The sequence below is a fragment of the Gopherus evgoodei genome, chromosome 8 (genome assembly GCF_007399415.2).
Source record: "Gopherus evgoodei ecotype Sinaloan lineage chromosome 8, rGopEvg1_v1.p, whole genome shotgun sequence".
In the NCBI taxonomy this organism is placed as follows: Eukaryota; Metazoa; Chordata; order Testudines; family Testudinidae; genus Gopherus; species Gopherus evgoodei.
The window spans coordinates 81,212,490-81,227,598 of record NC_044329.1 but is presented as its reverse complement, the minus strand read 5'-3'; the positions used below and the strand labels follow the sequence as shown (position 1 = coordinate 81,227,598).

Sequence of the window (15,109 nt, the reverse complement as noted above, 5' to 3'; positions counted from 1 at the left end):
TTCTCCCCGGCGGTACCGGTCGCACTTGCGGCGCCGATCAGCATCTGCACGGTCCCGATCTGGCTCCTCTTGCCACCAGCACCGAGAATCTAGGAGCCGTTCACCTCGACGTTCAGCTCCTCGGTCGACCTCCCGGCACCGAGCCGATGGTAGGTCCTGATCCCGGTCGACCTCCCGGCACCGCGTCGGTGGCAGGTCCCGGTCCCCACTGCCATCCTGGCACTGCGCTGATCGAAGGTCGTGGTCCCGCTCTCGGCACCGACCTCGAGGCAGGTCCCGATCAGGATCCCTGCACCGACTACCACGCCGGTCCCGGTCCCGATCCCGGCACCGATACGGGTCGCGGCACCGATCCTCGGCACCGAGGAGAGCGTCGGAGTCGGCATACAGAGAGGTTTCTCAAACTGGCTCAGCGCCTCCGTGGCCTTCCAGGGAACCATCCGTGTCCTCTCAGGCAGACAGCGCCTATGCCTTGGGCCAGGACAGACACTCGGCCCTGTTTCAGGACCCTCCACCTCAGGAACGAGGGCTTCAACAGTGGGGGTTTTGGACCCCATGGGCGTACCGCCAAGCCCAGGGTCCACAACGTATTACTCCCCGCCCTGCGGCGGAACGCAGGCCACCAGAGGTGACGGTGTCTAGACCCCCTCCCTCCCCGGAAGCAGAAAGCAGGTCCAGCCACCAGGACCCAGAGCTCCCTCCAGTGACGGAGGTGCAGCCCCAGACAGAACCCCCCGTGGACGCTTTGTTGCCGGGGGTTTCCTCGTCGTCTTCACCGGATGAGGCAGTGGCGGGTACCTCGTCCTCCAGCCCTCCCCCGCTAGATCTTAGGGCACACTAGGACCTCCTCCAACGCGTGGCACAGAACCTGGACATTCAAGCAGAGGAGGTCTCTGAAATCGAGGACCCGGTGGTGAGCATCCTCTCCGCCAATGCGCCCACCAGAGTGGCCCTGCCCTTTATCAAGACTATTCAGGCCAACGCCGCTACTATCTGGCAGTCACCGGCCTCCATCCCTCCGACCGCTCGAGGAGTGGAAAGGAAGTACATGGCCCCCTCGAAGGGCTATGAATACCTGCATGTTCACCCGACACCTTGCTCCCTTGTGGTCCAGTCAGTGAACGACAGGGAGCGCCACGATCAAGAGGCCCCAGCGCCCAAGTCGAAGGAGGCGAGACGGATGGACCTCCTGGGCCGCAAGGTCTATTCAGCGGGGGCGCTACAGCTCAGGGTCTCGAACCAGCAGGCCCTCCTTAGCCGCTACTCCTTTAACTCTTGGGTAGCGGCGGGAAAATTCGCAGAGCTGTTACCATCGGACGCCTGCCAGGAGTTTACCACCATCCTGGATGAGGGCAAAAAGGTAGCGAGGACCTCGCTACAAGCCTCCCTGGATGCTGCAGACTCGGCCGCTCGGACCCTTGCCTCGGGGCTTACGATGCGCCGAATTTCCTGGCTTCAGGTCTCTGGCCTTCCACCAGAGCTCCAGCATACGATCCAGGACCTCCCCTTCGAAGGCCAGGGCCTGTTTTCCGCTAAAACAGACCCCAGACTAAAGGACCTTAAAGACAATAGGGTCATAATACGGTCTTTGGGGATGCATACACCTGCGACACAGCGCAGGCCATTCCGGCAGCAGAACCAACAACAACAGCGTCGACCGTATCCTCAGTTCCGTCCGCGGCAGGACCTCACTAGGCGCCGCGGCAGGAACAACCGACGCAGACAGTCGGGTGGCCAAACGGGGCAAAACCAAGGCTCCGCCAAGGCCCCTCCTGGACCCAAGCCTTCATTTTGAAGGTGCGCCCAAGGGCGCAGTACCAGTTTCCCCTCCGGATCCTTCCCCGCAGTTTTCCAACCATCTTCCATTTTTCCTTCCGGCGTGGACCCAAATAACATCAGACCGTTGGGTCTTGCGTACGGTGCAGGCCGGTTATCGCCTGCAGTTTTCTTCGCCCCCCCCCCCCCACACCATCCTCGTCCCTCTTCAGGAACCCCTCTCACGAGCAATTCCTCCGTCAGGAGGTGCACACGCTCCTCGTCAAGGGAGCCATAGAGGAGGTTCCAGAGAGCGAGAAGGGCAAGGGGTTTTATTCCCTCTACTTTCTCATCCCCAAGTCCAGGGGGGGCCTCAGGCCTATCCTCGACCTGCAGGGACTCAACAAGTATATGGTGAAGTTGAAGTTCCGTATGGTATCCCTTAGAACCATCATCCCATCCCTGGATCCCGGAGACTGGTACGCCGCCCTCGACATGCAGGACGCTTACTTCCACATCGCCATATTCCCCCAGCACAGGTGTTTCCTCCGCTTTGTGGTCGACCGCCAACATTACCAATTTGCGGTCCTCCCATTTGGCCTCTCTACGAGCCTAAGGGTGTTCACGAAATGCATGACAGTCGTCGTCGCACACCTTTGGCGCTACCGCATTCACATGTTCCCCTACCTCGATGACTGGCTGATCCGGGGCACTTCGGAGCTGCAGGTCCGCGACCACGTCTGCAGGATCAGCAGCCTCTTTGCTGCCCTATTCCTCGTGATCAACGTGGACAAGTCTACTCTGCTCCCTACGCAGAGGATAGAGTTCATCGGGGCCGTTCTGGACTCTACCCTAGCCAGGGCCTTGCTACCCTTGACCAGGTTCCAGTCGCTGTCGGCCATCATTCTGCGCTTGCAGGCGGCCCCGCTGACCTCTCTAAGAACATGTCTGGCCTCCTGGGCCATATGGCGGCCTGTACGTTCGTGACAGCATATGCCCGTCTCCGCATGAGGCCTCTTCATTCTTGGCTCATCGCGCAGTACCGGCCGGCCAGACATTTGTTGGACACAGTTGTCACCGTTCCCCAGAGGGTACTGGAATCCCTTCGGTGGTGGCTGGATCAGTCCATAGTCTGTGCGGGGCTCCCGTTTCATCCGCCCCAGCCCTCGGCATCCCTGACTACGGACGCCTCAGATCTGGGCCGGGGGGCGCACTGCGGCGCCCACAGAACTCAGGGCTTGCGGACCCCTCAGGAGCTGGACTCCACATCAACATACGGGAGTTGAGAGCGGTCCGTCTTGCTTGTCAAGCGTTCATCCATCACCTTCAAGGTCGTTGTGTCGCGGTGTTCACCGACAACAGGACGACCATGTTCTACATCAACAAGCAGGGCGGCACCAGGTCCTCTCCTCTATGTCTTGAGACGATGCGTCTCTGGGAGTTTTGCATAGCCCATGCCGTTCACCTTTCCGCCTCCTATCTCCCGGGAGTACGAAACACTCTAGCGGATCGACTGAGCAGGTCCTTCCGCTCGCACGAGTGGTCCCTCCATCCAGACGTTGCCCTCTCATTCTTCCAGAGGTGGGGTCGTCCCCGAATGGACCTCTTCGCGTCCAGGGGGAACAGGAAATGTCGAGCCTTCTGCTCCTTTCAGGGTCGGGAGCCCGGGTCTATAGCGGATGCCTTCCTGATCCTATGGGCGACCCGCCTGTTTTACGCGTTCCCTCCCGTTCCGCTGATACACAGGGTTCTCCTCAAGGTGCGCAGAGACAGAGCTCGGGTGATTCTCATAGCCCCAGCGTGGGCCAGACAACATTGGTACCCCATGTTGCTGGACCTCTCAGTAGCCAACCCCGTTGCCCTGCCCCTACATCCGGACCTGATCACCCAGGACCACGGCAGGCTCTGTCACCCGGACCTTCCGTCTCTGCACCTTACGGCATGGCTCCTGCATGGTTGACAGGCTCCGAGTTACGCTGCTCTACCCCGGTTCGGGAGGTTCTCCTGGGCAGTAGAAAGCCTTCCACCAGGGCTACTTACTCGGCTAAGTGGAAGCGTTTCTCCTGTTGGTGTTCGGAGAAAGGTCTTCTCCCTATGGAGATTCCTATCACCACTATTCTAGACTACATCTGGTCCCTCAAGGCCCAGGGTCTGGCATTGTCATCCCTCCGGGTCCACCTAGCGGCTATCTCCGCATTTCATCCTGGAGTGGACGGATGTTCCGTCTTCTCCCACCCTATGGTGGTGAGATTCCTGAAGGGATTGGAGCGTCTCTATCCCCAGATCCGCCCTCCTGCACCTTCATGGGATCTCAACCTGGTCCTAACTCGGCTCATGGGTCCTCCATTCGAGCCGTTAGCTACTTGCTCCCTGCTCTATCTCTCATGGAAGACCGCCTTCCTAGTGGCCTCACCTCAGCTAGACGGGTGTCAGAACTACGGGCCCTCACAGTAGATCCCCCGTATACGGTCTTCCATAAAGACAAGGTGCAGCTGAGACCACACCCGGCCTTCCTTCCCAAGGTGGTCTCTGCTTTCCACATTAACCAAGAGATCCTCCTCCCCATCTTTTTCCCAAAACCTCATTCGTCCCGCAGGGAGCAACAGCTCCACTCGCTAGATGTCCGTCGGGCGCTAGCATTTTATGTGGACAGGACCAAACCGTTCTGCAAGTCCCCCCCAGTTATTCGTGGTGGTAGCGGACCGGGTCAAGGGGCTACCGATTTCCTCGCAGAGGATATCTTCCTGGGTTACCTCCTGTATCAGGACCTGTTATGACCTGGCCCACGTTCCGGCGGGCCGTGTGACTGCTCACTCCACCAGAGCGCAGGCGTCATCGCTGGCTTTCCTTGCCCGCGTGCCAATCCAAGAGATTTGTAGGGCGGCAACCTGGTCATCGGTCCACACATTTGCTTCCCATTACGCCCTGGTTCAGCAGTCCAGAGATGATGCGGCCTTTTGGCTCTGCAGTGCTCCAGGCCGCGACCTCTCACTCTGACCCCACCGCCTAGGTAAGGCTTGGGATTCACCTACCTGGAATGGATATGAGCAATCACTCGAAGAAGAAAAGACGGTTACTCACCGTTGTAACTGTTGTTCTTCGAGATGTGTTGCTCATATCCATTCCACACCCGCTCTCCTTCCCCACTGTCAGAGTAGCCGGCAAGAAGGAACTGAGGAGCGGGCAGGCCGGCAGGGGTATATATCTAGTGCCATAGTGGCGCCACTCTAGGGGGCGACCTGCCGGCCCACTGGAGTTGCTAGGGTAAAAAGTTTCCGGCAAACGTGCACGCGCGGCGCGCACACCTATCTGGAATGGATATGAGCAACACATCTCGAAGAACAACAGTTACAACGGTGAGTAACCGTCTTTTCTTACATGCTTTTTAAAAACAAAATAGTTGTAGGATATATGACCAAAACGCACACAATAAAATGTTAAGCTAGATTTAGTAAAGATATTACATAATTTTATATAAACATAAAGACCTTAGTGCAAGGGTTCTCAAACTGGGTGTCGGGACCCCTCAGGGGGTTGTGAGGTTGTTACATGGGTGGGGGTCGTGAGCTGTCAGCCTTCCCCGCAAACCCTGCTTTGCCTCCAACATTTATAATGGTGTTAAATATATAAAGTATTTTTAATTTATAACGGGGGGTCTCACTCAGAGGCTTGTTGTGTGAAAGGGGTCACCAGTTCAAAAGTTTGGAAACCACTGCTTTAGTGTTTGTAGTGCCTGATAGAATTGAGGTTCCTTAAATATATTTGATATGTACAAAGTTCAATTAAAAAAAGAAATGTTCTGGTCCTTAAGTAGGTCTCTCTAGAATAATGCTAGCACTTTTCATCTTTAGATTATCAAGTGCATTATTAAGGTGAATAAGTGTGATTATCTCCATTTTACAGATGGGGAAACTGAGGTGCTGAGGAGTTAAATGACTTGCCTAGGTCACATACCAAGTCAGTGGCAGAAGTGGGAATAGAACTCAGGTCTCCTCCCAGCCCCATGCCTTATCCACTAGATTTCAGTGGCTCCCTAGAAGGCAAGATTTATGTTTAAAAAAATAAAATAAAATAAAACTGTATTTATAAAGTAGAGAAATTTTAAAATATTCCCTAATGGAAATGCACAAAAATATTAAGCTCTCTATTTATTTGTGCTAATGGCTTTCCGAGATTAAAATAGCTAAATATGAGGAATTAAGTGTTAGTATTCACAAGACTAAATATCTGCATAGTGAGTTATGAAAGTCAAGACTATATAGTCAGTCAATGTCTCAGAGATGCTGTTTGTCTTGAATTGTGGAACCTCATAAAGGAAAGAAGTTTTCAAGAGATTTGGTATGTTTTTAATGAAGATCTCAACTACATCCCTTCAAATTTTAGTTTGTTTACTTGAAGCAGGTGTTGAATAAAACTGTATTCAGATATGCTGAGTTTACTGAATTATTAAATAAACTACCAAATTAGAAGTACTAATCGAGCTGTTTTTCTTTGTTTTCCCCTACATGACTTTATCTTTAACTGCTAAACTGAACTGTAACAGAGGAAGTTTAAACCCCCTTCCCCCCCCTCCAAAAAAAAAAAAAAACAAATACAGGAAGTCAAAATCTGTCTTTGCAAAACAGGGGCCATATGTGTATATCTGAGGGCAGAGTTTGGCCTTATGAGTTTAATTTTTAAAAAATTAATAAAACAAGCACAAACTTTTCTTTGCATGCCAGGCTGCACTAATGTTAATAACTTGGAATGATTCTTCTTGTCTTGCATTTAGATCAAATAAGAAATGTAACAACTGGACAAAAAGTGGAGATACAAAGTTCTGCAAATCCCTCTGGCTATCTCTGTGGTGTTTTTACAGATTTAGCACAGTCTTTCTCCAAATCAATGTGATTTCACTAGGGATTTTTACTGGAGCACTGGGGATTTCAGTGTCCCTGGATATAATTAATGTCCTGACTCTTGCTTTTAAACAATTTTTTCTTTCTCTTAAATTATAATCCTCTATCAAGATACGTGGCAAAATAGTTAATCTTTAAATTTTTCTTACTGATAGTTTCATTAATTATCTGACAGTCTAGAAAAAGTGAATTTAAAAAAATGCAAGACACACTGAAGTGCAGCAAAGGAAATTGGTTACTTTTTTTGTAAACTGAACTATCTCATTAGTGCTGCAAATAATCGTGCATATATTTTGCCCTCAACTGGAACAGACTCCTGAGTAAGTTATATATTAATTCCCTGAATAATCAAAAATTATTCCAGACAACATGGCTTGGTTAATTGGGGTTTTATTGCTCCCAGACAGTGATGTCAGCCTCAGAGAAGATGTGACATCACTGGCTTGTTGCTGTCATTTGGTTGAGGATGAGACAAGTACCACTAGCTGCCTGTGGTATTGAGGACTGTGCCTTTAAGGGCTGAGCTTCCCAGAAAGAGTCTGAGCAGGGTGCTGTGAAGATCTTACTAAGCACAGCCATTAGGAACTGATGCAGAATAAAGCAGAGTCCTTACACACTCATGCTTACCAAACACCACACTGTGCTCATTACATGGCAGCTGCAGGTGGAGGACTGCAGACTAGCAGGGATGCTGGAACAATTTGTATAGTGGGGATAATAAGAGCCATTGAACCAAACTATAAGCCCTGTATATAATGAAAACTACTTCAAGCCAGAGGGAGCTCCAGCACCCCTAGTTCCAGCACCTCTGAAGATTAGTATAATTCAAATATAGTTAATGGTTTTTCAGACTAATATACTTATTAGTTGGTGACGTCCCTTGATACACTGCAAGAAAAGACTCTAAATCTTCATTTAAAGGAAAAATGCTTTTATTACATGAAATGTGTTAAATGCTGAAGACTTTCATGTCATCAAACACTTTAAAATCTGTCCACATTTTAGGCCTTTGAAGAAATATCCTGAGCACCTACTGTTGTCTTTCAGATGGAGCATTGGGGAGGGGGGAAACCTAACTGGCTTCAACACTGAGTTTGATAGAGTTGTGGGGGGATGGGACTGCCTTCAATGACACATAGTTGATCTGGGAGTGCTAGTAGCAAATATGCCCAAAAGACTAGTGATGAGAATCTAGATGGGGAGGGCTCTGAGTTACTACAGAGAATAATTTCTCAGATGTCTGGCTGTTTCGGTCTTGCCAAAATGCTCAGGGTCTAGCTGACCACCATGTTTTGGACTGGGAAGGAATTTTCCCCAGGTCAGATTGCCCGAGATTGTGGGAGGTTTTTGCCTTCCTCTGCAGCAGGGGGCATGTGTCACATGCAGGTTTAAACTAGAGTAAATGATGGATTCTCTGTAACTTGAAATCTTTAAATCATGATTTGAGGACTTCAGTAACTCAGCAAGAGGTTATGGGTCTATTACAAGAGTGCAGACCACAGAACCTCCTCCACCCAATGTGCAAGAGGTCAGACTAAATAATCAAGGTGGTCCTGCTGGCCAAAGTCTGTTTGTCCACAAGTTTTAAATGAATTTGATTGCATCAATATGAAAATTTCTAACTCCAGAAGGAGGAGGGTGTCTTCTTCGATGTCCATTGGATGTAGTGTTAATTCAGACATTATCATGTTGCTGCAGAGAGGGTAGGGATTGGGAAGTAGCCTGAAAGCCTCATACCCACTGTGTAAAAGACCATGTTCTTCAGCAAATCCAGATATGTTTAAGTTACAAGAGATCAAGAAATATTAAATTATGCATATATTTAACTCGTGAGTTCAGTGTGCAGGAACAAAATTAGATTTCTTAATGTTTCTTCAGCAAACTAGTAGTATCATTAGTCACTTAAAAAAAAGCACGCTGGTGTTCTCTTCAGGGGAGATACCATGATCACGAAGGTAGTTTTCCCAGGGTGAGGCTCATCCGTTGCACTGCGGGTGTGCTGACCCTTGCGATTTCCCCAAATGCTGGAAACTCGACTGCATAATTTGTGGTAGTGGGAGACTGTGTTCGTGCTCTCCCCTGGGGTGGGGGGGGGGAGAGCAACTACTTTATTTTAGTTATATAATTTTTAGTAAGCTGAAATTGTCCCTTCAACAGAGTATTAATTTTAAATTTTCTTATTAAATTGAAAACTCAAAAAATTTAATTTAGCTTTCACCATTGATCTACGTACTTATTTGTATTTTTAACAACTTGGGAAATAAAATGGAGTTGCCAGTCTATTTAAAGTCAGTTTCTCTTTTTGCATTAGCACAATACTGCAATGTTTGGGTTACAAAAATAGCATTATAATGCTATCTAGAAACCTTGTTAGAAGCTTTATATTTTAAAAACATTCATAGGTTTTCATTGCTGTTGGGTTTTAGAAAAGATTATTTTTAATTACCTAAATTTTGGATCAAATATGACATGACAGTATCTCTTTAATTGCTGTACATAGGTAAGCATCTCAATATTTTCATAACTTAATGCTTTCATACTCAACATAATAAGTATTTGGGTTTCCTGGAGGTTTTTTTCTACGAAAAATAAAACCTGCCGTGCTTCAATACATGTGCCCTCATTCAGAAAATAAATTATTTACTTTCTAGTGTTGCTTGTTATCACATTTTATTGAAGAATGCTTGCTAGTGTACAGTAGACATCATTGTATCTGTTCCCTAAATTGAATATTAACACAGCTGTCATTTGTGAGAAAATTGCCTTTTCTTTACATTTCAGTTGACAATTTATCTTCTTCCCTACTGATGTAGTTATCAGTTCTGTTTATATTCTTTTGCTTAAATATTAAGAATTAAGATCTTTACATGTAAGCATAACCAAATAGATTTTTTTTAATTGCTTTGTGCTATACCAATGAATTGTAACCCCTGCTGATGTTTGATTCCATAATTGTTTAATATTGATGTTTTTAATTTCAGTGGATTTCCTTCCAATAAATTAACAGTACTAACTTGAGTCTCTCATCACTTATCTGAAGCAAATATCTGTTAATTCTATTATTAAGTAACCTCTGTATAGTTCAGAATGTGAGGTTCTAATATGAAATCATTCACTAATCATTGCACTGTGTACAAATAAGAATTTAGTGTGTGACAAAAGCAATTGTTTATCTTGTTTCAGGTACTTTAGAAGTAAGGCTCATGGGTTGCCAAGATATTCTGGAAAACGTCCCTGGTCGATCAAAAGCTTCGTCAATTACTCTGCCTGGCTGGAGTCCAAGTGAAGCCAGATCGTCTTTCATGAGCAGAACAAGCAAAAGTAAAAGTGGGAGTAGTCGAAACCTTTTGAAAACAGATGATTTGTCCAGTTTAGTATTTTTTATTTTTTAAACAGTTTAGTTGAAATGCTCAGAAGAAGTTAATTGTTTGCTTAAAAAAGACCTGCAGTATAAAACTTGCCAAGTGACTATACCTTTATTACAGCTAAACCTCAAGCAATCACTTCCTGTCCTGTTATGCATATTGCTCAGGAAGAAAGATGGCAGTAAAACAAAAATTGACATTGTTTTAAATGTTACCAAAGTGTTAAGAGAGGTTCTTGGTGGGGCTGTTGCTACTGTACAGGATGAATGACGGAAGGGAAGAGAGTAAGAGAATTCAAAACTTCATCAGATTTACCAACCGCATACCCACATGTTTTTGAGAGAAGTGCGTTTTTATATTTGTGACTTGTATAACTGAGAAATGGATTTCAAACTTAAAAATGGTCTAGCTTTTCATTTGATATGTTGATGGATCAAAAATTCTTAATCCTAAATGTAATTGGTACATGTGGGCATAATGGTATTTTTTAGTAAGGCATTAACACTGAAGTTTTTTTGTTTTTGTGGAAAATCCTCTTATACCTTTCAGCTGAGTTTGTGTAACTTACTTACAGATGAAATCTGTGCTGTATTGAAGCTGGACAACACTGTGGTTGGTCAAACTAGCTGGAAGCCTATTTCCAATCAGTCATGGGATCAGAAGTTTACACTGGAACTAGACAGGGTAAAAACACTACTGTTTCCATTGATGGCGATTGTCAGTTCCATAGATTAATTTCATGCTTCTCTGTGTCTTTTTTCTTTTCAACTGTTATGAACCTATTCAGATTCCATGTATACAAGTATTCCTGTTGTTTATGGAAGCGGTTTCATGGCATGAAGTGTTGATTCTTCTTCGAGTGTTTGCTCATATCAATTCCAGTTAAGTGCGTACATCGTGCGTGCACGGTTCGCCAGAAGGTTTTTTCCCCCAACAGTACCCGTTGGGTCAGCTCTGGAGCCCCCTGGAGTCGCACCTTCATGGCACCACATATAGGGCCCTGCCGATCCAACGCTTCTCCAGTTCCTTCTTACCGTCAGTGGCAGTCATTGGACTGTTTCATCTTTCATCTTCAATGAGTGATCCTCTAGCATATGTTCTGTAAATAGTTAAAGATAGTTTTAAGAATTGTTGTAGTTAGTTAGACTGGATTTGGGGTACTGGGGGGTGTTTTCCTCCCCCGCTTCTCCATCCCTCTCCTGGGCCTGGGGCATGCCTTGGATCCAGGGGCTTACGCCATGCAGAGTTTGCCAGAAGCCTATCCCAAAGGCCAACCTGCACTTGGCTTGTCTAACGTGCTTGGTGGGGGAGTCCTATCAAGCAGACAGGTGCAAGATCTGTAGGAGTTTTTGCCCCCGCACAAAGAAGGAGAGGGATCACAGACTAAAGTTGCTGTTAATGGAAGCAGCTCTCTTCCCTCAGTCTGAGTCGAGCTCTGTGGACACGGCATCGGGCTCCTCAGTGTTGGTGCGCAGCACGCTGGCTTTGGTCCAGGAGATGCCGAGGAAGGACTCTGGGAGCAGAGACCCTCGGCACCGGCATTTCCTTACGCTGAGCATGACGCAGGATCAATCTTGGCACTGCTCACAGTCTACTGTCCGGAAGCAGCAGCACAGGAAGACTCATAGGGGGTGCTCCCCTTCCCACACAGGGGAATGTGAGCCCAAGGGAGGGAAACCAGTGCAAGACCGTACCGCCCCTCCAGTTCAACAGTAGGCACCGTTGACTCTGGGACCCTAGCACCGAACCCTGCCAGCGATGGGCCCCATAGCCACCGGCACTCCCAGTCAGCTGGGATGACCCAAACCATTCCCCTGGTACCGTGGCCACCACAATGGCAGGTACCAGCTCAGATGCCGACCCAGGGGCCTTTCTGGACCCATGGGCTTACCACCAGTCCCAGGGGTCCACCTTGGTGCGCTCCTTTTCTGTCAGGTCCAAGAGAAGGACTGCATTTAGGGGCAGGGATTTCTCTCAGCCATTAGCCACTGCTAATGGTCTCAGATAAAAATATTTAGGCTCATCCTAGCCCAAAATGATGGATGCTTTGCTTAGGTCTTACACAGTTTGGAAAACCTGAACAAGACTGATAATTTTGTTTGACGTGTCTGGGACCATAGTGCAGGTGTTACAGAATACAGTTCAGATGTGGAAACTTCCACAATGTTTGTTCATGTACTATCTAAAAGTAGACAGCTGGTAATTCTATATCTTCATGAATATAATCAGAATTCACACAAATTGGTGGAAGCACTTGTGAAGTTTCAGAACAATTTTATCTCCTACATGTAATTCTTAGGAAACAAGTATAGAACAGGATTGCATGCTTCACATTTCTTTACCCTTTCCTTTTGTCCGTTTAATGTTTTGAGGCCTAATTAAGCTTTACTTTGTACTTGAATCTGTGTGGTTTTGTGTATATATACCAAGACCTTTTAAAAAGCAAAAAACAAAACCCTAAAGTTAGGCTCCAAAATAAATTGGGGTTAATTTTCAGATTGATTTGCCTCAAATGTTCCCTCTGAGATATATTCCAAAGGGAGTCTTCAGTTTTGCTGATTTGTGGTTCCCCCTCTCTGAAGTTAAAAGTGAATTCCTTCTTATTAGGAAACGGGCAGATTTGCCCCCATTGGGACAATCCAGACTGCATACTCTGAAAACAGAAGTAGTATGGTTTATATATGGGGCCCTGTGGTCTTGGTTACCAAGAGTCATATTTAGCCTTGAGAATAAACGCCACTAATCGTCATCATCCTTATACTTACATGTCTTCTCCCTCTTCCATTGTTTCTTTTAAAACATAGCTACTGTGATAGACCCAGGCCAGTTGGGAACAGCAGAGTAGTAGAAGGGAGATTTACTGGCCACTGGATAAGCAGTTTTCTGTTCCATGAGTGACGAGAGCAGGGGCTGCTCCAGGCTAATGAGAACACCTGACTCCAATTAACTTGCTAAGAGTCAGGTGAGGCTGTTAAGCACCTGACTAATTAAGGCCCCTCTGATGCTATAAAAGGGCTCACTCCAGTCAGGCAAAAGGGAGCCAGAGGAGAGGAAGTGTGCGCGTGAGGAACTGGGAACAAGAAGCGCAAGAAGCTGAGAGTGAGTAGGCATACTGCTGGAGGACTGAGAAGTACAAGTGTTATCAGACATGAGGAGGAAGGTCTGATGGTGAGGACAAAGAAGGTATTGGGAGGAGGCCATGGGGAAGTAGCCCAGGGAGTTGTAGCTGTCGCGCAGCTGTACCAGGAGGTACGCTAGATAGCTGCAGTCCACAGGGCCCTGGGCTGGAACCCAGAATAGAGGGCGGGGCCGAGTTCTCCCCAAACCTCCCAACTCCTGGTCAAACACAGGAGGAATTAACCTGGACTGTGGCTTCTACCAGAGGGGAAGGTCTCTAGGCTGTTTCCTGACCTCCAGGGTAAATCTGTGAGGTGAGCAAATCCACCAATAAGCACAGGACTCACCAAGGTAGAGGAGGAACTTTGTCACACTATCGTTTATTTCAGTTTATTACCGTACACCAGTTTGTCCTGCTGTCTATTGCTATAACTAATTCCATAGAGTGTTGTTGTTATTTTGTGAAGTATTGCTCTTTACTTTTGGTAGCATCTTTCATAACAAGCACATAGGATTGAAAAAATTACTGAGATTGGGGTCTTACATAGCAGGATGTATCAACAGTTCCAGTTAGTTGAAAACTTAGAATTTACCCCATGTGAGCCACAAAATGCTCTGCAAACACATACCTGGTTCTAGAGTTACTATGCAGAATTGCTCAAATGACCACAGGCTACCCAGTGACTGAGATGTAATATACCAGGTATTTATGGGTGGGAGTTAGTGTCTAAATTTTTTTCTGAAATTATAATTTTATACAAAGTATTGAAGTGTGTTAAACTGTCCCACAAATAGCATACATATATATCAAACTATTTTTACACGATTGACTCTTGCTCTGTGAATTACTCCTAACAAGTAGCCTTTGTAACAGTGGTGAACTTTCTTCTTCACCTCCACCTCCACCTTGACCAAAAGCCCTATCTGCCTGGAAAGACCTTATACAAGGGCCCCCTTCAACTGTTGGTGTGGCCCTACGTTCAGGCATCAGTGAAGATTTTGCTTGATGCCACCAAAACCAGCATGGCACCCACTTTGGCACTGGCAATCACATTGACCTTTCCTGTCAAAGGAGACAGCTCCATTGGAGCAGACATTTTTCCCAGGCTTAGCCTCATTTCTGGCACTGCTGCCTTTGAGGACAGCCATGTCTGAGTTGGAATAGCTGTGACGAGCAGCTGTCAGCACTAGCATCTTTGCTGCCTCAAGAAGAGTGGCATGAATGGGAGGAAGCTCCTTTAGGGAAAATGGAGGAGTCCCCCATAAGGGACTATACCAACACTCTGATGGATAAATTGGGACTTCGTTCATCAGGAGTAGAGATGGACTGAAGTGGTTTCAAGAGCTGATGGGAAGAATGGCTGACGCTCTTTAGTGTCAGACGGGTTTCAGCACCAGAGTCATCTGATTCTCTTTTGACATCATGGAATGGCAAGACAAAAGATAATGTCACATTTCCTATTTTTCCATGACTACTCAATTCAGCAAAGGACATTTGGCTCTCTGCCCTCATTCCCAGTTTCAAAAAGAGCTAGTCTTGTATGTTTTGTGCCTTCAAGGATCACCAATTTTGTTACAATATCCCTCTGCAGATTCCTAAAAGGGTCCCTGTCTGAACCCTTGGACGGAGAGGAGCATAGACTGAATGCTGTTGGGAGGAAAGCCTATTATTCCATCTCTTTAAGTTTACAAAGGGCAAATTACCAAGATGTCATGTCTAGATATAACTACACTATGGGACTCCTAGACTTCCATCTGTCATTTTATGTTGTCCTCCGTTTTCTTACTCTAATGCCATGTTCACCAAAACAAGTCCCACTTGCACCCCTTAACACATAAAAAGAGCAGTGTGCTATTACTTAGAGAGGATTAAGTCTTTCCTAAAATCTAACAGATTTATTACTGGAGAAAGGGGAAACCTATTAATAATCTAATTCTTTCAGACTGAATTAAGGGGTGTATTGAGTAGTGTTA

General features: G+C 46.8%; 1 protein-coding gene and 1 non-coding gene across 2 annotated transcripts in view; both read left to right on the top strand.

Moving 5' to 3' along the window:
- Positions 1–15,109, top strand: part of PKN2 (protein kinase N2) — a 137,124-nt gene that overhangs the window by 98,762 nt on the left and 23,253 nt on the right. The window contains 2 exon segments of the mRNA XM_030572499.1: positions 9,837–9,974; positions 10,593–10,702. Of these exon segments, the coding sequence (XP_030428359.1) occupies positions 9,837–9,974; positions 10,593–10,702 (248 nt within the window).
- On the top strand, positions 8,576–8,735 carry LOC115656961. The gene has a single exon (XR_004001834.1). It is a non-coding gene; the product is annotated as a U1 spliceosomal RNA (small nuclear RNA).